General features: G+C 36.6%; 3 protein-coding genes across 4 annotated transcripts; all 3 read right to left on the reverse strand.

Moving 5' to 3' along the window:
- Nucleotides 1-1,033: 1,033 nt before the first annotated feature.
- dnajc5aa (DnaJ (Hsp40) homolog, subfamily C, member 5aa) lies at nt 1,034-12,435 on the reverse strand. The gene is made up of 5 exons (XM_084086429.1): nt 12,304-12,435; nt 6,454-6,585; nt 5,601-5,814; nt 4,697-4,868; nt 1,034-4,575 (listed from the first exon to the last, which is right to left on the reverse strand). The coding sequence occupies exons 2-5, from the start codon at nt 6,561-6,563 to the stop codon at nt 4,463-4,465; spliced, it is 609 nt and encodes a 202-aa protein (XP_083942555.1). The 5' UTR covers nt 6,564-6,585; nt 12,304-12,435; the 3' UTR covers nt 1,034-4,462.
- Nucleotides 12,436-12,657: 222 nt separating this feature from the next.
- Nucleotides 12,658-21,859, reverse strand: slc17a9a (solute carrier family 17 member 9a). The gene is made up of 13 exons (XM_084086430.1): nt 21,575-21,859; nt 19,430-19,627; nt 19,209-19,348; nt 16,759-16,858; nt 16,470-16,594; nt 16,013-16,112; nt 15,614-15,710; nt 15,377-15,464; nt 15,037-15,071; nt 13,834-13,949; nt 13,657-13,712; nt 13,541-13,570; nt 12,658-13,225 (listed from the first exon to the last, which is right to left on the reverse strand). Exons 1-13 carry the CDS (start codon nt 21,709-21,711, stop codon nt 13,062-13,064), a joined length of 1,386 nt encoding a protein of 461 aa, XP_083942556.1. The 5' UTR covers nt 21,712-21,859; the 3' UTR covers nt 12,658-13,061.
- A 175-nt stretch (nt 21,860-22,034) lies between these two features.
- Nucleotides 22,035-24,768, reverse strand: gid8a (GID complex subunit 8 homolog a; the record flags this gene model as incomplete). 2 transcript variants are annotated; one of them, XM_084086432.1, is made up of 5 exons in its annotated part: nt 22,035-22,916; nt 23,077-23,274; nt 23,501-23,697; nt 23,902-24,029; nt 24,683-24,768. In XM_084086432.1, 4 exons carry the CDS (start codon nt 24,020-24,022, stop codon nt 22,743-22,745), a joined length of 690 nt encoding a protein of 229 aa, XP_083942558.1. In that variant the 3' UTR covers nt 22,035-22,742. The 2 variants fall into 2 exon arrangements, with proteins under 2 accessions (XP_083942558.1, XP_083942557.1); XM_084086431.1 differs by lacking the exon at nt 24,683-24,768 and having other exon boundaries at nt 23,902-24,064.
- Nucleotides 24,769-25,124: the final 356 nt, after the last annotated feature.

Consider the following 25,124-nt stretch of genomic DNA (forward strand, 5'->3'; position numbering starts at 1 on the left):
AACATAGATTACTTTTACTTGCTTTATACTGTCATGGGAAATTTTCACATTCGGTTTGTTAATTAAGGATAAAAAGGTATCTTATGTAATAAATAATCTGTTGCTTTTGATTAAATTTTACGTACACAAATGTACATTTTTCAAAATTCCTCCACGATTATTGGTTTTTAAAGAGGAATTTCTAATATATTTGGAGACACTGACAGGGATGAAAAGGCCCAAAGCAATGTATTTGTACTCTTTATTGGAAGACTTTGGTTTTATAATAAAATAAATAAATAAATACTTTTCTTTCTTTCTTTCTTTCTTTCTTTCTTTTTTGTCTTAACTCACTTATTGTTGTGTATAATGTGATGGGACATTTGATTGTAATTTCAGTCTTTGTTAATCTCACAGTTATGACTGCCTTTCTGTTATTGTTCAACAAGTACATAAATTAAAAAAAATTAAAATAAAAAACACTTTTACGTGCTTTTCAGGTACTTTTTGGAAATTTGATTTGGCTGCTGGTACTGTCACTCTCATATGAAGATACAATATATGGTGTAGAAGATGTGTGTTTATTATTGCATATTCTAATTATTGTTATATTATATTATTATTTTTTATATTATATTAATATAACAATATTGTTGTTGATATATATATATATATATATATATATATATATATATATATATATATATATATATATATATATATATATATAGTACTATGTATGTTATTATATTATTGCATATTGTAGCAATGCACGGCCCCAATCATAGTATTAAGTAATACATTAAAGGTTTAAAAATTCATCTATTTTTTATTTTACATTATTTATATTTATAAATAAAAACAAAGTTTAAATATTGTTTTCTTTATAAAACGTTCTTTCTTCAGTCTTTTATTTCTATACAGCCTACATAAAGAGGATGGGGTATTTCTCACACTTAACTCGTCGTCCATCATATTTTCATATTTTTTTTTCATGTCACTCTTTTTTTCATTTTGTTATTTTAATTTTAAGAAGACTACTCTCAGTCACATCAAATGTTCATAAACATTTATTTTACACCAGCAAATAAATGTTTTTATCTTTTAGTCATACAATAACCATGCTACAAAATAAAGGTCTACTATCATTATTTTTAATAATTCAGTGTATGTACAAGAGACCTTCACTGCAGAACTATGAGTAGCATAGTTTTAGAGTCAAATTCATTTAACATACCATTTGAAACAAGGACAATTCATTATGAACATGACAAAATAAGATCATAAATAAAATAAAATAAAAATGCATAAAATTACCATTTCACTATTACACTAAATATTTTCTCTTCTTTCTGAAGACATAATATGCAACAATTTCTTGACAATTTTACTCCAGTATGTTTTATTTTTTTTTCTCCTTTAAGCAAGGTTCATTCAACTTAAAATTCAACATTTTAATGAATAAGCCATACTGTTTATACAAGTGTAGTTCTGATACAGATAAATGCACAGGAAAAAAGACCACTGAGGCTAACATCCATTAAAAACCATCTAGAGCATTGGAATGAGGGAATGGGAAACAGAGTAAGAGAGAGAGGAGAAAGAGAGCAGATAGTGATCGAAGATAGCATTGTACTTAATAACGAAATGTAAACAATTCAATGAAAAATCATTGGCCTTTTAAGAGTGTGAATAAACATGGCTGGTGACATTTGTATTAGGTTCAAGTTAGAGCTGATAAAGAAAAATGAGAACAGACAGATGACAAACAATTCAAACCTGCCCATGTAAGCAGGCAGTGAGGGATGTTTGAGTAAAAAGCACGAGTTAATATGGCATCGATGGTCATCTTAAGATTTGAAATGGCAAATTCAGAAAATCAGGTTTGGTATAAGGAGGTTATTAAAGCACTTTCAGATACTGTCTCAAAGCCTTTCAGCTGTTGGTGACATGGCCACACACCATCTAATTCATAATTTTACTGAAAATACAAAGAGTAAACGTAACCAAGAGCAACACAATGAAGGTTCAAAATCCTATCACAAAACTAGGCTATATGACACAAAAATAATGGTTATGTTCAGTTTAATAGTTTAATTAATTAATGCCACATCTATGAGACTGCTCAAAGGGGAATCTATGAAATAAACGCTAAAGTGTTTATAAGTATCAAACCTTAGCAGCTCAATTAATCTTCAAGTCATCTAAAGGCTGGAATACATACACAACTTTTGCAGTCCTGGACATGTTGTTGATGCTAGTTGCTGAAAGTCAGGGCTAGTCCGAAAATTTGAGTTGACAGATTTCACTGAATATCATGTAGTGTATGATGGTCACAGTCTCCGATTTTTTTGCTTCAAAGTTTGATTCCATGCAGTCGGAGGATATCAAACATGTTTGATATTTCAAAATGATTTTTTAACACATATTGTTTTCAATTGTCAAGCGTCTCCTAGCAACAAGGCACGCGTTTCTACGTCAGTTTGTTGTGACTGGAACGACTTGAAGGTCTGGTAGTGTGTGATCATCAGTTGTTTAGTGATGCCCAGTTTTTCCTCTGTAACGATTTACAAAGTCGGCAAGTGTATGATGTCTAGTGTTTTAAAATACCGATTTTAAAAATCGTGTAGTGTATTCCAGGCTTAAGACTGCAAGTTTGTTCAATCTATTCAACTTCACGGAAAAAAACAAACTCACGTAGTCTTGCATTTGCTTTATTGTGAACTCTGCCCTCAGAAAGAGGAAGAATTTGCAGGGTCCAAAAAAAAAAGATTTTGCACAAAGAAAAAAGCCTGTTTTTAGTACAATTAAGATTTTAAGAATTATTTTCATGATAACTAAGCATATTTCTCTCCATCCTTAATACTGAGGAGAAAAATCCCATGATTATTACTTCAATTATAAAAAAATACATATTTATTATTTTACCACCTCTAATTACTTATGCTAATTTATTTAAAAATGCCCAGACAAAATCATTTTCATTACTGTTCTAAATCTGGACGCATTAGAGAAATGTCCTAAAAGCAGGCTTTATATTATTTGTGTAAAATATATAAATTGCCCTATCAAGCTTTGAGATTGAACTTTGCGCATGTATCCAGATGCTAGTAGTGTTAAAAAGAGTTTTGCCACTTCAATAAATAATCTGAGAAACAAAGAAACCGCACAGAAATTAATGACTGCAAAAATTTCTCTCACAATATACAGTATATCTTGGCATAGGGAGTCTCAAGTGACCACAAGAGGCCAGAACCACAGACACAAACAATAGTTATCTGAACTATATGCGCCAACAACTAAAATATAAAAATGCACAAAATATACATATATTGTACATACACATGATGTGTGTAGATTGTATATCTATACAAAAATGTCATCGGTTTAGGTTTCCACCTTACGTACACACTCAAGATATGACACTACGGGAGTTTATGTCAGCTTGCATTCGCGATTCCCTTTTGATGAGAGAAAAGGGACACAACTGGGCCAAATTGAGCTTAACACGAAGACCAAAGCTGAGTGCCCACATCAATGAACAACCTACAAACTACACAGAGATGACAGATAAATCCATTCCACATATAGAGAAGAGTCCTAATTTTGGCTCAGCTTGTTGCAAATAGTCCACAGAACAACACAGAAACACAAACACCCAGATGTAAATGAGCAAAATACTAAGAAGAAATGGCATGTTATCAATTGCATCATTTGGATCTCTCTCTCTCTCTCAAAAAAGTATAGTTGTAATGAAACGAAAAAAAAAAAAAAAAAAAGAGCGAAGCAATCCAAAGAACCCAATTAATGTAGAATGTCGTTAACTCATGACACAAAGCAGATAAAATGGCCTACAGGGACACGAAAGATTCAAACTCTGGGTAAACCAGGAGGACTGGAGAGGTATGCGAAGAGAATATTCGAGATTTTAAGAGGGAAATATATTCCTGCTGTTTTCTCAGTGCAGCCGCACTAGTCTTCGAACACCTATGGCAAGTTCACGGAGTCAACTTTAAACCACACTCAAGTACTTATAATTGGGAACAAACATTTCATGTCAATAAATATACCCAAAAACTGCGAAAAATTCATTTAACAAAGTCAAGGAACAGTGCATGCCACAGGACGACGAGCAAATCTGGCTGGATGAGCGAGGGAACGAGTGGAAGGCAAGATCGGAGGTCAAAGGCAACAAAGAGATCAGGGTAAACGACAGGATCTTTTTTATCTTTTTTTCTTAAGCTCGTTTTTTTTAAGGTGAGGCGGATGTGTGCCACTCTTGTGTGGGTGATGGAAGTGGTGCGTGAATAAGGGACAGGATAGGCTAAAGAATTCAGCTCCATCGCTGGCTTTCCTCCCTCTCGAAAACAGGCTTTTTTTAGTTGTAGTTGAAGGATACTTTCCATTCATTTTTTCCCCTCGGCTAGATGGCACAGAGTGGCGAGAGACAAGCCACGGGGTGGAGGTGATGAGGGTGAGGCTTTTAGTTGAAGCCGGTGTCAGTGTGGTAAGTAGAATGGTAACCGTCAGACGTTAGCTGGGTGGTTTCTGTGGCAGACGAGGGCTGCAACACAATAGGCTCACCTCCACCTGCCTCTGTGGAAACATTTCAAAAGGGAAAAAAAATGGTTTAAACACAAAGAGTCTTCAGGACAATAGGAATAGCTGTTTACATGCTGCATGTTACGGGGGTATAACACACATGAGCAAACCTAACCTCTCTCATCGGACTGCAGTTGGGCCTCTAAGTCCTCAGGGGAGACATAGAACTCCTGTTCCTGTCCTTCGGGTGGCCGTGGTTTACACTTCCCACAGCAGCAGTTACAACAACAGCACAGGCAACAGCAGAAGTAGCAGCCTGTGGCCAGGCCGCAGAAAACAAACAGAGCCTGTAGGGGGAGACAGAGAGCAACACAATACATTAGAGTGAATTGCACTACCATTCTTTTCTGAAAGAATTTGACACTTATTTAGCAAGGATGCATTAAATTGCTAAAAGCGACAGTAACGACATTTATAATGTTGCAAAAGATTTCTATTTCAACTTTTTATTCATCGAAGAATGCTGATAAAAATAGCTGTCATCACAGGAATAAATTACATTTTAAAATATATTAAAATGACAGCTATATTAAATTTTAATAGTGTTTTACATTATAAATAATGTTTGTACAGTATTTTATATAAAATGAATGCATCCTTAGAGAGAATGTTCACACAGAATGCGTTTTTCCATTCCACCGCGCCACTTTTCCATTGTTTTTCAATGTAAACACGAGCTAGACGGACGTCTTTGACCGATGCGCTCGCGTCTTTTGCAGCGTCTCTCGCGCATGACACAGCATTAAAAAAACGCGGCACTCAAGTTAAAAGAAGTTCAACTTTTAAAAAACGCATCTCTAGACCTTGCGCTTTTTCCCGTTCCACTGACCTGCATCTTGTGTTTTTAACAGCAAAAACGTGTTCTGTGTGAACCGGCCCTTAGTGAGCACAAGAGACTTCTTTCAAAAACATCAGAAAATCTGACCCCAAACTTTTGAAGGTTAATGTCTGTTTCTATACTGCACTGCTGACGATGATGTCATTATAAGTTTTTATTGAAATGCCACTCGGAGTCTTACCTTGGCCCACCAGCTGGACAGAACGAAGTAAGTGTTGACATTCTCTTCTCCAAACTGTTCAGCCACATAAAGTCCCAGAGAGCCATACTTGTCGTAGATGTTTCTCTTTGTTGGGTCGTTAAGGATGGCATGGGCATTGTTTATCTCTTTAAACTTATCGGATGCCTCAGGGTTATCAGGATTCTTGTCAGGGTGATATTTCAATGCCAGTTTTCTTTAAAAGATAAAAAAAAACAAAAAAAGACAACAAACTACATTAAATGCACATTTCACATAAAGTGAAAAAACATTTTCTTTTATTTGTATCAATATCACAGACTTGAATGTAGCTCAACAGACCTGACATTAATTATATATAAATAAATAAATAAATAAATGAGAATAAATAAATGAGAACAACTTCATTTATTTCTTTGTCCCTTATAAGTGAAGCAATGTTTACGAAGTAGAAATAAAGTTAATAGTTAACTTTTACACAGTAGTTTATCATCATTTTTTTTTTTTTTTTTTGCTATTGAGAATCATGAAATATCATTGCTGCACAATACAGTGATAGCAATGCTGTGATATTTCTGGTATAAGTTAATGTACCATGAAAATCTCACACTGTGATATCTCTTTAAAAAACACTTCATAATGAGATCCATTATTTTCGTATAGTCCTAAAGTAAGCTAAAACTGTGCGTGGGAAACAGTCCCTGAATGCACTTAGTTTTATTGAGCTGCAGGGTTCCACATTGCTGTGTGCTGCATTTGGCCGATGAACATCTGATGAAAACCACGGCCAGTAAAAGTGAGAAAAAGCAGAACAGAAGGGGGATGCTGAGGAAGGGCCGGAGCTTCTCACACTCACCTGTACGACTTCTTGATGTCATCGACAGTGGCCACTTTGTCGACACCCAGAACATGATAGAGTGATTCTCCAGAGGTGGAGAGAGTGCGCTGCCTCTGCTGGTCAGCCATGGTGTATCAGGTCCTCAACAATCTGAACACACACAAACACACTTTGCTGGATGATATTACAACAAACTCTTAAAAGCACACTGACCTAATTCTAAAAGACCTTCATCATAATCATTGCCATGAATCAAAAAATAATTAAGGATTCTCATGATTTGCTTAGGTCATCTACTGATTTTTTCTTGCACTCTCTCTCTCTCTCTTCATCAGGCTTTTTTTTTTTGTCAGTCACCATAAATGCACTTAAGTTCCCTTTATTTATTATACAATCCATATTCTAGTGTGAGTAATTTACCATTCAGTGTGACATGCAATATGTTTCATGTAGTTTGGTCAATCTGGGGTCTAACTGAAATCAAATGGCATGGCATATATAGACAAAACCCTCCCTTCACTACAAAAAGTCCCTTGTTCCTAGTATTAGAGAGCGGTTCTGCTTTAAACAAGATGGTGCTGTCAAATCACAGTAGTGATAGTAGATTAGGCTGCTTCAACCACTAACATGTCTACTCTTCTACACAGACATCGCCTTTTCACATTAGGCAACATGTCAGAAAACACTAAATCTGGAAAATCACAGTGGCAATTAAGATTACTGTTTTAACATTATGTCATGAATATTATCGAATATATTTAATATGTAACATATATATCTAAAAGTATTATTGTAAATGAACTATATTTTTTATATATTATATATAAAATATATGTATATATATGAAGAGTTCAGATGCAAAAGCCTCTAAGTGCCATCTGAAATTTTCTTCTAGAATGATAATTTTTATAAAGCTTGTATATTTAAGTTCAGTAATTTCACTTAAATGACAATTAATAGGTAATTTGCATTGCCATTTAAGTGAAATTATTGAACCTAAATATACAAGCTTTATAAAAAATGATCATTCTAGAAGAAAATTTCAGATGGCACTTAGAGGCTTTTGCATCTGAACTCTTCATATATATATATATATATATATATATATATATATATATATATATATATATGTATATATATGTGTGTGTGTGTGTGTGTGTGTGTGTGTATACAGTATATAGAGTGAGAGAAAGAGAGAATAACTAAATTATATATATATATATATAATATATATATATATCATTTAGTTACTCTCACTCTCTCTCGCTCTCTCTCTCATATATATATTATACTTAACATATATATTGAATAATTTTGATTGCAACTAATATATATATAGAGAGAGAGAGAGAGAGAGAGAGAGAGAGAGAGAGAGAGAGAGAGAGAGAGAGAGAGAGAGAGAGAGAGAGAGAGAGAGAGAGAGAGAACCTAGGATAGTTTTTTCTTACGTATCAGAAAGTTTATCAATACACATTTGAGTGATTCTGAGAATGCTGATGAAAAATGAAAAAAAATCAAATTGGCTCTAAACATTCATGCACAAAATTATTCTACCCCCAAAAGTCTAATTATTTACAACTTCCAATAAATGCTGCCTGTAAGTGCTTAGAAGCTTCTGTCACCTCTCTACTACAATCTTGGTCCATTCCGCAATAGAAAAAGTTTCCAGATCAAGTAACCTTTGGTTTTCACGTTACCAGCTGCTTTCTTCAAATTCCAGCAAATATTTTCAATGGGATTTAAATCTGAAGACTGTACAGGCCAGGCCAATCAAGAACATTCTACGACCGATGCCTGAACCAAGCTTCAGTAGATTTGGATGTATACTTTGGGATGACTGTCCAGCAGGAAAGTCCATTGATCATCAAGCTTCAGTCTCTGCACCGAAGGCATCATGGCATCATTTGGCTTTGCCAAAATGGCTTGATACTTCAAAGAATTCATGATGTCCTTCATAAAGTCAAGATTTCCACTTCCTGCAACAGCAAAGCACCCCCATAACAAGACCGGAGCACCTTCACGTTTGGCCATGAAGATGGTGTTCTTTTTTCACCAGACATACCGCTGATCCATGGGTCCAAAAAGTCCCAGTTTGGTCACATGACTCCATAAAAGTCTATCAAAATCAATTTTAGCAATTCAAGTCAGCCTTTTGTGTTTTTCTTCTCTATAGCTTTTGTGAGAGCTCTTTTAAATTGATCTTTACTACTCAACTTTAGCACATCATGCATGGGCTAAATGTATGTGTAACAGCACACGCTAATTCAGTTGTGTTATAATTTATATATATCAATTATTTTGCTTGATATGTGTGCATGTAAACTGGCATAATATTTGCTGTAACACTGAAAATAATAACGAAAACGGATTTTTGATGTCACAAAGTTGGAATACTCTCAAACAGACCAGACATAGGCTACTGGAGTGAGGTTCTCTTTCATAACAGACATTTGTGTAAACATAAGTCAGACTGCAACTGAATTTGACAGATCTATGATTTGAGAAGAAAACATTTAATTATATTAATATTCCAAGTTTTTCCCACTTCCAAGTGCTTTGTTGTTTAAATAAAACCACCCAACAAAATCTCAGACGTCTGTTTAATAACCCTTGGAGTTGCTAAATATGTACTGATTATAAACGTGCCTTTAAAACCTCAGAGGACAGAAAAAACGCATTATCAGATGAACAGCCTGCAGAGAGAACATTTCCAATATTCTCCAGATCATAGTTTGAGGTTTCAACACTAAAACCACTCAAGATAATTGGTACAGTTTAAATGGATTTCAAATCAATACTTCAACTTAGAGAAAAATACAGAGCAGCTGGATCTTTTAAAGACGGCATGAAGGTTTTAACAGGGGCCAAACAACAAAGAACCTAATGCCGCTTGTTTTTGGATGATGTCAATAGCATGATGTTCAGGCTATTGACACAAGAACAATATCACAAAGATGTTTCTAATGACAACTTTAGCTCAATTGCACACAAATACAGTGATTTTGAACTAATCCTATTCCTGACCTTCACTACTGTAATGCTGACATAACTAGCCCTCTCTACTACTGATCAGAAGTATTACTCATGAAGCTGACTCACACTTTTCCTGTCAGCTGATTCTCTCGTGTTGGTCCCGGGAAAGAGAAATTGATACCACAGGATATCACAGGGTTCAGTTTCCAGCAGATGTCATATTCACAACCCAGCAGAGTGATGACAGATTTTCATAAGTGTTGCCCTGTGAATCAGTCAAATCCATATTTTCATGTGTAGACTGTAGATTTCAGGCTTACTATGGTGAACTAAAGCACATGAAATACAAAGACTGACATGGTTTCATGCCGGTGGGAGAATAAAGCAAGCGTTAATCTGTCTCTCCGTGTGATTGCTTGTCTCATCATGTCTGGAAAGGCCTGGGTTTGTGTCCAATCAATCTTGAGCTTTCCTCAGCTGACTGTAGTATCTCAGATAGTTTACTCAGCACTGCCAGACCCCAAAAATTGAGACAAGCATTCAGAGCTCCCGAGTGGGACGACTCCTCACAAGAACACGTTTGTGCACATTGTTGTAAGTCAGATTAGTTAGAAATCAAAGAGAAAAGTCTGCAAAGATTTCTAATGAATAGGCCTACCATATAGCGGTATGCAAATAAGGTATCTCATATTCATACGATGCTCATTGTAGGTTGTGTTTAATACAGATGTTAATGACAAGCATCTGATCAAATTACATAGTGACAAACAAAAGTTATGTGTCATAGATGCACATTTTCCAGAAGCATCATGAGGTTTCAGGAGCTGAAGTAAGGGCCTGGCTGCATTCAGCATCGTCCACTGAAACTTTCAGGCAGACCCACCCATGATTCCTAACAATGGTGTAGGATAGTGGTTTATCCTTGCACGTCTTCTTTTTCTTTTTCATGCGCCTTCATAATCTTTAATCAAAATAACTTCTCCCTCTTGCAATCACACCTCTTCTCTGATGACGTATTTACTGGTGCGAGGGCGGGACAACCTGTCACTCACATGACATCACAGCAATAGCAAACCCACAACTATCCAAATATCCAATAAATTCCCAATGGAAAAAATCAAGTGCCGCCCTACATTTTAACTCATTCGAGAAGCCGTTTCACTGGGCTATTCAACACAATAGGGTAGTAAAGAAGACTAGACTGGTGCAGGTATGATATCACTTTATAGGCCAAAACGCAGAAGTGCGTTAGTTAGCATTTTAGCACTTACGGTTCCATCGTCCCGAAGTCATTGGGTTTTTTGAATGGGGTTTTGGTTAAATGGCTGAAATAAGGACTGTGGTGAACACAAGCTCAAGAAACTTTCACGTTTTATTCTACGCCATAAAATATATCAATATTACCCCACTCGTGATTTTTTTTAAGCTGTTACGTGTCTTGAAAAAAGCAGTTGCTAACAAGTGGCTAAATGGGACTAGCCTACACTTGAGATTAAACGCCATCACGCCGAAAAGGTAAGCTCAGTCCGCTTTTACAGTCTTGTTATGCTCATAATTGTGCTCTTATAAACTATTATAACTCAAACGTTCTGGGAAAATGTTTTTAGATAAAAAACTGAAAGACTTGTTGGAAGCTTAGTGGTGGTGACGTTGAATTCGTGTGACCATGGTGTAGTTCGTTTATAGCCTACCTTTAGCTTTTTACTTCTGGCGACATCAATTAGGCTTCAAAAATCATAAAAGTTGTGTTCATCTGTGATTGACAAAACGTGCAAGTATCAAACTTTTGTTGATCACAGAGCTTGTTTTTAGCAATAATCCAAAAGCCTATGGGAAAATCGTATTGGGGTGTTCCTCGAGAGAATCAGTGTGATGCTAACTGCAGGTTGGCCTACAAAGTGACGTCATACCTGCACCACGCAATTAACTTATGTTTCATTTCATGCCGACTTTAACAGAAAACCGGAACTGTGTTCTGTGCACTGAAGGCTCGTGATACTTACATCTGAATCTTATAACTGGTTGTTCAGATGAAAATGTGTAGTTAAGTAGTATTTTATAAAATAATTAAATTTATCAATTAATAATAATTAATTAATTATATGTTAGGCCTACCACTATATATATATATATATATATATATATTTTTTTTTTTTTTTTACAATTTCTATTAGGGCTAATTATTTGACAGCGTTTTAGTCCGCATCCAAAAGTCTTTGAAACGTCATTGAAATGGGCGCACTTGTGAAGGAATTACAAGTTATTTCTGGTTTAATAAGTTTAAAAATCTGTTATTTTTAAAGTCAAGTTTTATTTACTGTTAAAATTTGAAATTATTTTATTATTTGGCAATATATATTAAATGCGAAATCAGAATCGCAGCACGATTCCCATTCCTGCCGTTTACAGATCCACACGTAACTGCGCTAGTCGGTCTGCGTGAAAGAAATGTCGCACTACTGTCCGCGTCACGGAATCTCAATTCAAATATGATGTCAACAAGAGAAAATACACAAATGATTCATTCATTCACAATATAAAGATGAGGGGCGATTTACTGATGTGAATCTAAGCAACAATCGGCAATGAGATCATTTTTATGCTCTACAAAATGCTGAAAATCGTCTGTGTTAATAGATTACTGAAATGGATTACTTAAACAAACGGAAATGATTTACAGTTAATCTCAGACTTGCTTCGCTTCTTCATCACCAGGAAGGGCCCCGGTGATTTGTTTGCTTTGCGCTCCAGCATCCATATTATCTGGCCTGTTAGCTCGCGCTCCCGTTAGACCACATAAAACCAATTCACCCAAGCCCACTGATAAATCAAGGAAGCAGGCAAAATGTGTTTTTTCTTAAGGCGTAACGAGGTTTAAACGCATGCATCGCTTACCACTTCGTCGGCCCCGGCGTCGTGATTTAATTTCAGTGCGTTTAGGAAACCGATGTTAAATTTGTGGTTGCATCCCCGGGAACCGCGCGATCACGTAAGTGTACCAGATGCAGCAGATCTCGCTCGGCTCCGCCCACCCGTGACATCACCACAACGACGTGCGCATGGTGCGCATCTCCCCCTGTAGAACTAGGCCCGTTTCATTAGATGAAAGGGGTCTTACACTGTCATGGAGAGGGTATGGCTTACAAGTCAAAACAGTAACCCTGATATTTCCTAATGTAATGTGTGTTTACGTATGAATACAGATAACTATCTGTTGGTACTGTGTGTAATGATCCTACTTGTGATTTTCATGAATCATTCGGTTTATTTGTCCTTTGTCGCCACCTTCTGTTGAATGAAAGAACTTGCATAGAATCACTTGTACACTAGTGCTCGTTGATCACGGATCAGAAACACTTAAGCCTGCGATAGTTTAATTATTCAAATTAGTGGAAGGACAATTGTCAAAAATGACACCGTATTTCTTATACTTCTTATATTTATCAAATTTACATTTCAGATAAATATTTCTCACATAAAACATTGTTTAACTCTATCATTTCCAGCCAGCTCTGCCAAAATATTTAACATACATTTAAATTAATAAATAATGACAGAAATATATTATACATTGTTTTAGAGCGTTAAAGAGTTCCCAATCCATTTGTTACAAATGACAAATAAGGAACCCCCTATATGCATCCGAGAGACGCTCAAATCATCTGAGGCTGATTCAGCTGATCAACTCGCTTTGCTTCACCCAGCACAATGAATATGGTGACACCAATGATGTTCACCAGAGCCATGATGGAGAACACAGTCTCCCAGGAACCTGTCGTATCAATGATGTAGCCAGACATGTACACCATCAGCAAACCTGTTAAATACAGTATAAGAGCATATGCTATGGGCAAAGAGGAAGGTATTACAATTAAAAGTGCATAGGACTTGAATGTGAATTTACACAATTGTGCAGATTAAAAACTAGTTTCAGATCACTTTCACGATTTACATTTTTCAAATATTTAAACAGAATTCAGATTGTGTACACTGACCTTATCAAAAAAAAGTATTTCTAAGATTTTAAACTATTTTAATACTCCTACTAATATGGGCACATTAATATCCAGTGGACTGTATAGTCTGTTTACATGTAATTGGTTTTATTACAGATAAATGGATTGTAACTCACCAGAAAAAGCAGAACATGTGTTCATAACCCCTGTAAGAAATAGAGCGACATATTAAGAATAACACCTAAAACATAACATTGTGCTTTAATTAATAGACCTAAATAAATGGACTTACCAAACAGGGCTCCAGCGCACGACGGTGCCAGGTCATGCACATTCACGGACACCCCACTTCACATGAAAAGACACACACACACACACAAAAAAAATATACCACTCTGTACATATTCAGTGTATATAATCAATACTGTTGTTGTAAGATCAAGTTTTGGATATGACAGTTCATTCTAACCTATTATTAAAGGTGGACAGCCCAACAGCCAGAGACACGCAAGCAACAGCCAGGACAAAATTGCTCGTCTTACAGAGAAGGAAGATGAACACACTGGCTGCTCCCATAGCACAGAACTACACAAGCATGTTTTAAACAGACACACACAAACACAATTATGATGCAATATATGAATTATGCTCCTTTTTTTTTTTTTCAATGCTAACAAGCATCTGTCATTACTGAAGCCACTTTTTCAAAACTCTTTATACAGTCTGCATTACCAACATGAATCTTGGCCAAGCAGTTAATCTCACCTCTAAAGCTCACTCAGACCAAAACACTATGTGTCAAACTAAGCTCGTTCCACCCAAACACTGAATTCTCATTAGTCACTCATAACACACTGACCTAAAAACACCAACAGAGAGCATTACATGAATGATGAACTCTTATATTTGAAGTTTGAATGATTTTCCACATGAATCAGTATTTCATTATAGGATTACTGACTGTATTACAGCATATGTAACAAGAATAAATGAGAAATGTCGCAATTCGTTTTTTTCTATATCTTTACATATAGTACTTTACTTGTGAAAAATAAAAAGTTGGGCAAAAAACATCAACAAGTATAATCACGTATGTGCAGTATTTGAGTCCAAGCTGCTTTTTTTTGTTCTAGTAATGTTTTCAGCGGCAAGTTTTATTTTTGTTCCCAGAACGTTTTCCTAAAAGGTAGGATAACATTCTCTAAAAACATTACGTTAGAACATTATCCCCTAACAAGGTTTTTAGCAGGAGGTTTCCAAGCAGTGGACAAACTGGACAAACAGCATTACCAGCTTCACTTATTACTAACCAGTTTGACTTTATTTCTGTTGTATGTCTTCAGAAGTTCTTATTGATCAGGGTCCAGTGCCCACTGGGAAACCTCCTGCTAAAAACTTGGTGCAGATGGTGAAATATGAATGACAAAAGTGTTCATGGATTTTTGGCAAACGTGGTCATTGAATGCATTTTGTGTGAAAGCAATGAAAAATGATTCACAGTTTGGTATAGACCTCTGTTTCGCTGAGTGTCTGAAGAGGTTTGAAAATGTGACTTCAGTTTTGACCAATACAAGTTACCAATTCCAAAAAACAAAAAACTAATGTAATTGTGCAGTATATCAGGGCATAGCTTTGAGTTTAATCTCAAAGTTCATAGCTGTTGTGGTGTTACCTGCATCAATTTCCTTACAGTTGCTGTCCCACAGCCTGATATAAAGACATAAAAAGTGACTTATTACACAAAGACATTTCATTATGATTATAGAAACATCAGGGTCAACCAGAAACTGTTAGATGTTTTTGTCAACCTGATCTCATGTGAAAATGCAACTATTTTGTATGAATTTCATATGAACTCAGAAAATTAGATTTTTAGAAAAAAGGAAGCAGGAAGGTCCATTACTTAACCTAACAGTCACTGGGGTGCAAATGAGATCAAATTAATTTATGCGAATTAAGCGTCAATTCACTAAATTGTAGAATAGTCATGAGAGAGTGTAGATTTTGTTCACCTTGCCTAATGAGATGATCAGAGATAAAGCCTCCAAATAGTGAAGTGGGCAGTGCCACAAACCAAGGAATCACATTAAACACCCAATCCTGTCAGCAAACAAAAGATTTAGCAAAAAGAGTTAGAATTGTCACTAACATATTAACATTAACAGCACTGGTAATCAAACTGGAAGTGTAAATACAAATAAAAAGGGAAACAATCAGTAAAACCGACAAATGTGCAATGACTGGGGTACCTTGGCATGAGGAAACATTTCTTTGAAATAGGTTGGTAGCCATGACATGAGGTTGTAATAGGTGCTACTAAAGCATAGATGAGAAATGATCATGGCCCTAAAACACACACACAAACACATGCAATTAGCAAATGTTATCTATCTATATATAAACTCAAATAGAAATACATGTTTCTTTGAGTTTGTAACCAATCAACATTTAACATTTTCTCATATGACAATATGAGTGCCCTAAAAATTAGTCATCATGAGGGGAAGCCCTGGAAACTCTCTACATCAGTTTTTATTTATTTAACCTTTTACAGGAAAATGACACAAAACAAAATGGAAAACCGAACATAACAATGAGTTAATGTAGAGAGTAAAATGAGGGACATATGTTTATGTTTTGAACCTCACCAGACACTAGGCTCTCTGAAGAGATGCAGCCAGCTGATTCTAGAGGATTTAGGAATGCAATTGTTGCTGATCCAGAGCGAGTCAAAGGAAAAAACTGGACCTGTGACGAACAAACAAACTGACACATTTAAAACTGTAAGATGTAACAAACACCATTTCTGAAGACAGCGTAACATATAGCAGGAACCTCAGTACAGAATACTCTAATTTCATGGTGCTGCATGGTGAGTCAGATGTTTAAAAACAGGGTGTTGTGAAATTACACTGGCAAAAAAAAGGTCCAATCACTCTATCCACACAGTTGCTATGGCAAACACCAATACTGATTGTTTCTGATTCACTGCAACTTCTCTAAGAGACTTAATTATACCAATTCTGACCTTTAAAGCAATAAAATAGCACTAACCAATCAAGAATGCTACTTAATTTAAACATGTAAAGGATCATATAAAGATACCTTGGAAAAGGTATTTCCATACACAAAAGGTCCAGCAAAAAGCAAGGAGACCAGCTCCATAAAACACACTCTCCCATCCAAACCAGTCCAGCATCAGGGAACCCACACCTCCAACCATCATCATCCTGAGAGAGAAACCATGAACAGTATGGGACACTTAAGTTATGTTATTCCAGAGGTGCTTGCAAAAAATAGTGCTGATCAAGAATCAGTTTTATTTTACACTTTAAAAAATAAATAAAAACAAGTTTCTGTGGACAAAAATTGGAATGACGAATATTAGTCTCACCCTAGGTAGCACCCACAGGCCAGAGAGCTCATCGAAAAACCTCTCTCTCCCTCTGTCACACGCTGAGCGCAGACACTGACAAGAGAAGGGTAGTGAACCCCTAAAAACAGAGAAAGCATAACTCACAATCATGTGCTACTGAGAATTACTCTGTGACATGCAGTAGAAGTAATGGTCACTTTGAATTCTTTTTTGCCTTTAAGTTTCTTTAAGGGGTTATGGAAGCCCATTTATGCCACATAAGAAAAAAACATGCTTTGATAAATTACAAATATGACAAAAAGTCATAATAATAATAACATTAAATTCACAATTATGCTGATGCTAAGTCATAATTACGGGATAAAATTTCAAAATTATGACATACTAAGTCAAAATTTTGAGTTAAAGGGATAGTTTACCCAAAAATAATTACTCACCCATTCAAGACTTTCGTTCATCTTGAGAACATGAAGATATTGTTGATGAAATCTGAGAGCTTTCTGTGCCTCTTGTTTTAATCAAAATTATTCAACCCCCATTGCAAATCAGATTTATAGGCAAATGTTTGAAGTGGTTTCCCCAAATTCAACAGAAAATTTGGGCTGACTTCCGCAGTCTCAAAATGATTCAACCCCTTCATGGCAAGCATCTTTAGTACTTAGTAGAACACCCTTTTTCTGTTATAACCTGCTGCAAACGAGATGTATAACCAGACACCAGCCTTTGGCAGCGTTTCAGAGGAATCTTAGCCCAATGGCCTCTGGTTCAGTCATATTCTTGGGTTTGCGTGCTGCAACCATCTTCAAATCCCACCGGAGATTTTCTATAGGGTTCAAGTCAGGTGACTGTGATGGCCACTGTAGTATCTTCCAGGACTTCTTCTGCAACCAAGCCTTGGTGGAATTTGGGATCATTGTGCTGTTGGAAGGTCCAATGACGCACAAGCTTCCTCACTGACGGCATGACGTTTTCTCCTAGGATTTCCTGATACTTCAATGAATCCATCTTGTCTTCCACACACTGCAGGTTTCTAGTGCCAGAGGATGCAAAGCAGCCCCAGAGCATCACAGAGCCACCATCATGCTTAACTGTAGGCAGAGGCATATGCTTCATTCTTCTTCCTCCTGACATACCGCTGATCCATAGGGCTGAAAAGTTCCAGTTTTGTTTCATCGCTCCACAGAACAGAATCCCAAAACTTTTGTGGCTTATTTATATGATTTTGAGCACTTTTCTTGTGCTTTTGGGTCAAGAGGGGTTTATGTCTTGGAGTTCTTGCATGCGTTTAGTACGCACCTACTGTGCAAGCTGAAACCTCAGTGCCTGTTGCCACCAAGTCTTGCTGCAGGTCTTTTGCCGTCACTCTAGGGTTTTCTTGCCTGCCTTCTCAGAAATCTGGTTGCGGCTGTTGATAGCTTCCTTTTTCTGCCCCGTCCAGGTAATGTAACCACTGTTCCTTTAACTTTGAACTTGCGAACTATGCTTCCAGCGGTGTCTCTAAGAACATTTAGTGCCTTCACTATCTTTTTGTATCCTGTTCCTTGTTTGTGAAGGGAGATGATATCTTCTCTTAACTTTTTGGACCATTCTTTTGACTTGGTCATATTTCTAACATGCAGTCAAACGTGACACTCAACAAACCTAGCCAGTTCAGATATTTAATGTGTTCTAGCACAAGCTCACCTGGTGCAACTAATGCAGCCCTTGATTAGTTGCATCAGGTGTGCTTGAGACAACACCTGGGGCCAGTTCCATAAACCTCTAAGATTAGTCTTACAAGTTAGACATTTTTTTCTGTAAGACTGTCCATAGCTTTTTTTAAAGCAGTTACATAAACACGTAGATTAGTCTAATCTGATACACGAAAAATGGTCATACTAGAACTTAAGACACTGTCTTAACATAATGGCTATATTTATGCAACCGGCATTGTTTTAATTTTCAACAGTCATTTTCAGTTGATTTTGGGGAAACCACTTGAAACATTTGTTATGTTGAGCTATTTCAGTTACTTTTGTTTGATTTGGCCATTGCAAACCAAATTTTGCCAATAAACCTTATTTGCAATGGGGGTTGAATAATTTCAAATACAACTGTTTATATATATATATATATATATATATATATATATTATATACAATTTACTAAAAGCTTTTTTTTCTGATGTGGTGAAAATGGGCTTCCATTAGGCACAGATGGAATGTAAGTGAATGTAAAAAATGTGTGTTGTGCAAAATGAACTAATGAAATTAGTCAGGGTGAGCTGATTCTGATTAAACTAACTCAGACCCACCCTAGTAAATACAGCCAATGCCCCCAGCATCCAATGTCACAGACATACTGGCTGAAATTTCTAGTTCAAACATGTAGACAGATTTTTCTGTTCCCCTTTTGGTAATCTAATTCCTCCTCATTATTTTCACAATTTTCTCCCTTAACTCCTCGACTGTCTCCCACAGTGCTCTCACCTTGCATTACACCCAATAAAAACCTGGTCACTGTCATGGTAACAAGAGGTCGGGGTCCAATGTTGGTCAGAAGGGGGGTGATAGCTGTCATAACGGCCCATGAGGAGGTGGACAGCAGCAGTACTCTCTCTCCTCCAATCCTGTAAAAACAATGTTATTCATCATCATCTACCACTTGCCATAACTGATCTATGACCTGTGGGCTACACAAAAGCACTCACCTATCACTGGCATGGCCACCAAGGACCTGAGTAAAACAGTAACCCCAGAAGAAAGCACCCAGCACCATGCCAGTCTCAGTCTTGCTCCATCCAAATTCTTTTGCCATGGTAACAGCACAGATTGGCATGGCCATCCGTGACCAGTAGAGAAAACATGTGACCAGCAGCAGCATCAGGGTCCACGTCCGCGCCAGTGTCCTGCAGCGGGTGGGACGTTACATTTACAACAGTCTATCTCAATCAGGTCTGTCTCACTCTGAAAACACGCAGTTACTAATGTTAATTTAATTGACATTGAAAATGAAAAGTAGCCCATGATTTACTCACCCTCAAGTCATCCTAGGTGTATATGACATTCTTCTTTCAGACGAATAGTTATATTAATTAATATAAATGTCCTGGCTCCTCTAAGCTTTATAATGGGATGAATGGCTGGAAAAAATTTAAAACCCCAAAAAAGTGCATCCATTCATGATAAAAAAAATACTCCACACTGCTCCAGTGGGTTAATAAAGGCCTTCGGAAGCGAAGCCATGGGTTTTTGAAAAATACCCATATTTATAACTTTATAATCTAAAATAACTAGCTTTCGCCAGATGACCGTACGCATACTACGCAAATTGACTTGCGCCACAAGAGTAACCTGTGAGACATGTATGATGTAGGATGTAGGAGTATCGTAAACTTAGACGCCTCTCACGGTTCAAACAAATAGGGGTGTGCAACAAACTGAAGCTCCTCTTCTATATACGTTGTGCGTCGGGTCAGGGGTTAGTCTTCAACCGTAAATCGATGCGTATGGTTGTCTAGCGGAAGCTAGTTATTTTAGATTATAAAGTTATAAATATGAGTATTTTCCTTACACAAACACGTGGCTTCACTTCAGAAGACCTTTATTAACCCCCTGGAGTAAAAGTGGAGCACTTTTATCATTGATGGATGCACTTTTTTGGACTTCAAATTTTCTCCAGTCATTCACTGCCATTATAAAGCTTGGAAGAGCCAGGACATTTTTTAATATAACTCTGATTGTATTCGTCTGAAAGAAGAATGTCATATACATCTAGGATGACTTGAGGGTGAATAAATCAGCATTCTCATGAAAATACCTGAGATAGCTTGATGAACACAGATATCGCTATCATGTGTTTGTCTTCATGTTTCATCAGTCAAATGTCTCTATTTGCATGTTATTATATCCATATGGGCATTTCCTGAAAGGTCATAAGTGAATCTCTTCTATGAATCTCACTTGTGGACGTTCTGCGCGAGGTATGAATCAGTATACTGGGCTTCCAGTATGAATGAAACAGCATTGACATGAGAGTGTTTAGCGCTCCATCGCTATCATCTCCCCATTTTGGGTAAAAATAGAAAAATAATACTAAAGTACTTTGTAACGTAGTTACTTAAGCTTAGTAGTTTTTAAGCAAACTTATTTACTTACTTGAGTATTATTTTTCAGTACTTCTATTTGTACTCAAGTAAATTATTACTTAAGTAGCAATACTTTTACTTAAGTACAATTCTTTAGTACTCTTTCCACCAATGGATGGAATCCAGCTCATTCAGAACTGTGGTCACACCTGCTATACAACTTAGTTTGTTATTTTCTATCAACTCAGCAACAACAACAAAAAAGAAACTTCCTTTTACTTTCAACTGTATTTATTTACAGCAAATTTCTTAACGTGGAAATATATGAGCATTAAAAGATTCAACAACCGAGACATAAACTGATCAAATTTCAGACATTTGACGAACAGAAATGGAATAATGAGCATGAATCACATTGTTTAAACACTTTCCGATTTTTTTTGTATCTTTAAAATGCAGTAGAAAGGACAGGACAGGACTCAATTAGAACACATCCACCAAAAACTTTATCAGGGGACCGCAGTGACAAAGAATATTTTCTATAATGCAACCGTTGCCAGGAAGCGAAACTACCAGGAAGGAGGATGGAGGAGAAGAAAAAGCGATGTGTATTTCAGTGCCCATTGACAACTAGCGCTGATCATACGAGAATGCCGCTCTTGTGTTTTATTTACAGCAGAAAATGTTGCCGAGATACCATTAACGCACAAATACGAGTGCTGTTTAGAATAGTTTTTTTAATCTGTTAATAAGATAGTTTCATCATACCTTGGCCATACTGTCGTTGTTGTCTTGTCGTTAATTTGCATTATCTCTAACCCGGACGTGTAGCACACATTTCTGAAAGGTGTTTTCACAAAGTCCACTGGTGGGTTGAAACGGTCCGCTTCTTGCTCATCAGCCATTCAGTCCAACTGAGTTTGAACCGGACACTGAGCACCGGCTCTTTACCGATCAGGAAAGTTTACAATTGTGTATTCAGACAGGGCGCGTAAGCAACGCATACGAGGCGGAGACGATCACGTCACACCTACATGTTTTGAGGTGAAATTGAGTTATGATGGAGGAATGTGGTCATTCTTGTACAGTTGATGACGCAAGACGACAATAAGAAGAAACCATCTAGTCAAGCATCATACCGGTAATTCTGTACTAAAAAATATCTATGTGGAATCTGAAGGTTCAACCTTATAAATGTGAATAATAATAAAACTCAAGTAAACAAATATACTGTGAAATCAACTTTTTCTCAAACAAGCAGTACAAAATATGAACAAAAATTAGAGACAAAAATTAACATAAGGCAAATGCTTTAGGTTAGTAATGACATCATTTGTTGTTTTGTAATTAAAATAGCTTATATCATGGAGGTCTAAAACACTTACTTACTCAACATTACAACCATCTGTAGCTGCTCATAAATTAAATAATAAATGAAGTTATTGGATTCATGATAAAAGTAGTTAAATTACATCAGTTTCCAGTGCAATAAATCTGATGATGTTTTCTTTCCAACCAGGAGCTGATATTTTCCTCAAACACAGCCTAAAACAAGCATGAGGACACAGTATTGTATGTGAAAAGAGTGAAGAGCATGGGGGAAAAAAAATAAAATAAAAGACAAAACACAGATGACACGACAGACTGAAAATGATGAAAAATAATACCAAACAACATTACCATAGGAATATTCCTGTTCTTCAGAAAATAGGCTACCAGCATAATAAATGGTAGATTGAAATAACATCTAGTTTTACTGTTATTAATCAGTATAGTTTTGTTTGAAATAAAATCATATACTGTTGCTTAAATTACTTTTTTTTATAGAGGCATCAAGAAAAAAAAGCATTATATATAGAGAGAGATTTATATTTGCCATCCAGTCACTGACCGTTCATAAATAGAACAAAAAAAATGTCCATGTGAATTACAGTCTCTACTTGGGGTCCTCAATGGTGCCCTTGCTAAGGTCTGTCATTCTGGAGTATTTCACTTTTTTCTGGTCCAGTTCGTTTTGAGCCCACAGTAAAAGCTTCAGCAGCTTTGCTAATTTTGGAGTAGATTCCCTGTTCTCATAGTCTAGAACAGCCTGGTTTACCTCGCTCCACACCTATAGAGGGAGACAGAACCCAGCATTAAGGAAGGAGGTACAAGTGCAGAATTTACACTAGATACGCATACTGTACATAAAAAGGAGAACCGACTTTCATGGAAACAAGGAGCACTAACACATTGTGATGGTTACGTCCTACACAAATAAACACGCATACCTTCTGCCTCTGCATCATGTTGAGCAGGTCTCCAAACGGCGATTCTTCAGGGTTGTCAAAGGCGAGCAGTGCCAGTGTCCGCTCCATCTCAGTAAGACATTCTCTGCTCTCCTCTCCCTGTTCGGCCAGCTGCGACTGCGCAAACTCCAGCGCTGCCTCCGTCTCCCGCAAACGGATGAGCTCAATCAGATGCTGCTGCTACAAAAGTTTTACAGTAAAGGTTGAGTTAGGATTTTTCTTTTCAGTACTTTTTTGTCTTCTTATTTGGAACAAGAGGCCTTCATGAATACATTTGCTTGTGCATTGTGAAAAAAACACAATGTCCATGGATTTTGTCATGGTTTGCTTTGGCTCTGTTCCTCTACAACGCTCTGCTAGACATCTCCCTCCCTCCCATCATGTCCATATGAGGTCAGATGTTTACCTGAAGGTGAAAGTAGAGGTATCGATTGGTGTCAAGCAGCTCGGGGTGGAGGCTGTTAATGAGAGCAATGGCTTCCTGGATCTGACCTTTCAGAACCATTTCCCTGATCTTTATCCTCTCATCAAGAGAGTCCAGATCCACGTTCGGCTCAATCCCGGATTCCATACGGAACTTCTCTGCAGCCTCTTTAAATCCCTCTGTGGAATAGAAACATGATCAGAGGGGCAGTTTATGCATTTTATTCGAAATACAAAAAATACAGTAAACAAAATCATAATGTAAAGTCATGTAATGTGAAAAAGCCACAGGTTAGAGCAAATACATTTATTTTAATTTACACATATCTGTGTATTTGACTTGAATCAAGTATTGTACTATACTATAAAATAATGCTGACATACCTGTTACTAGATAGTTCATGATGAGCCTGTTCATATCCGCCCTTTGAATGTGCACATTATTCAGTTTATCCAGCCATTCCTCCTTTGTAATATCCTCAGGCTTTTCTGAATAACTCATCATAGATATGCTGTGGTAGACATGACATGCAAAAACAACAAACATCATTTTGCACACATCCAATATAAAAATGCACATGTACTCACTTTTAAAAGTAATTGTCAGAGAGAAAGTTTGATTCGTTTTTAGTGCACGCTGGGTCTGTCTGTCCATGTTATCAATAAAACAAAACAAAAAAGGAAACCTAGGTTTACTTTTAATTAATCTAAGATTACGATGTTGGAGACTGACGGTAAATGAATGAACTGCACTGTGCACGTTCATATTTTCGCGGTGTTTCCTCTCCTAGACAACACAACAGAGAAGCCAGGCGGCTCACTGGCCAGCAAACCGCGTACGCGCCGTAAAAAATGTTGCAACGGTGACACTTATGCACCTGGTTGACAGGTTGTATCTATTTTTTAAAACTCGCCATTAAGGGATGAAATTCGCATAAAATATTTTCGCTTTTATCGGGGTACTAGAATAAACAAGCCCCGAGAGCATGAAACACAACAGCGCGTGAGACTTGAAAACAGGATTGTTCAGCCATTTTCTGGCTATAACCTTTGCCAGAGACCACACATGAAAATAAAATAATACTAAATTGTATTAATTTTAACTGTTGTTCATTCGTGTTATTTGTTTTTCGCAAAATATGAAGAATGGTGATAAAATACTTACTGTTTACGATTATAAATAGCGGTGGGCCTCAGCGAAGATCACGCGATAACAGAGCTCTTAACGAGACTTGAGGGGAGGTCAGTGATTGGTCAGAAAACTGACGTCACGGTTGCTGTGGCAAAGCTGGTAAGGTTGCCAGATCAGGTAAAAAAAATAAATAATAGAAGGTTGCCAGATTTAGGTTAATATTTACGGAGCATTAATGTCAGAAACAAATATGTTTTTTATTCATTTTTATTCGTTTGGAAACTAAGAAAAATAAATAAATAAGAACTAGGTTATTTTAACTAGCCTATTTAATATAAATTTCATAGTGAGTTTAAAAGTCTATACTGTCTCTTGACTAACTAAAATACTTTTCTTAAATTCGGCATGAACTGAAAATTCACCTTATTTATTTTGAAATGCATGTTATAGATCTTTTTGTGAATAATTCATCCGT

This window comes from Abramis brama, assembly GCF_963993115.1.
Source record: "Abramis brama genome assembly, chromosome: 16".
Lineage (NCBI taxonomy): Eukaryota > Metazoa > Chordata > Actinopteri > Cypriniformes > Leuciscidae > Abramis > Abramis brama.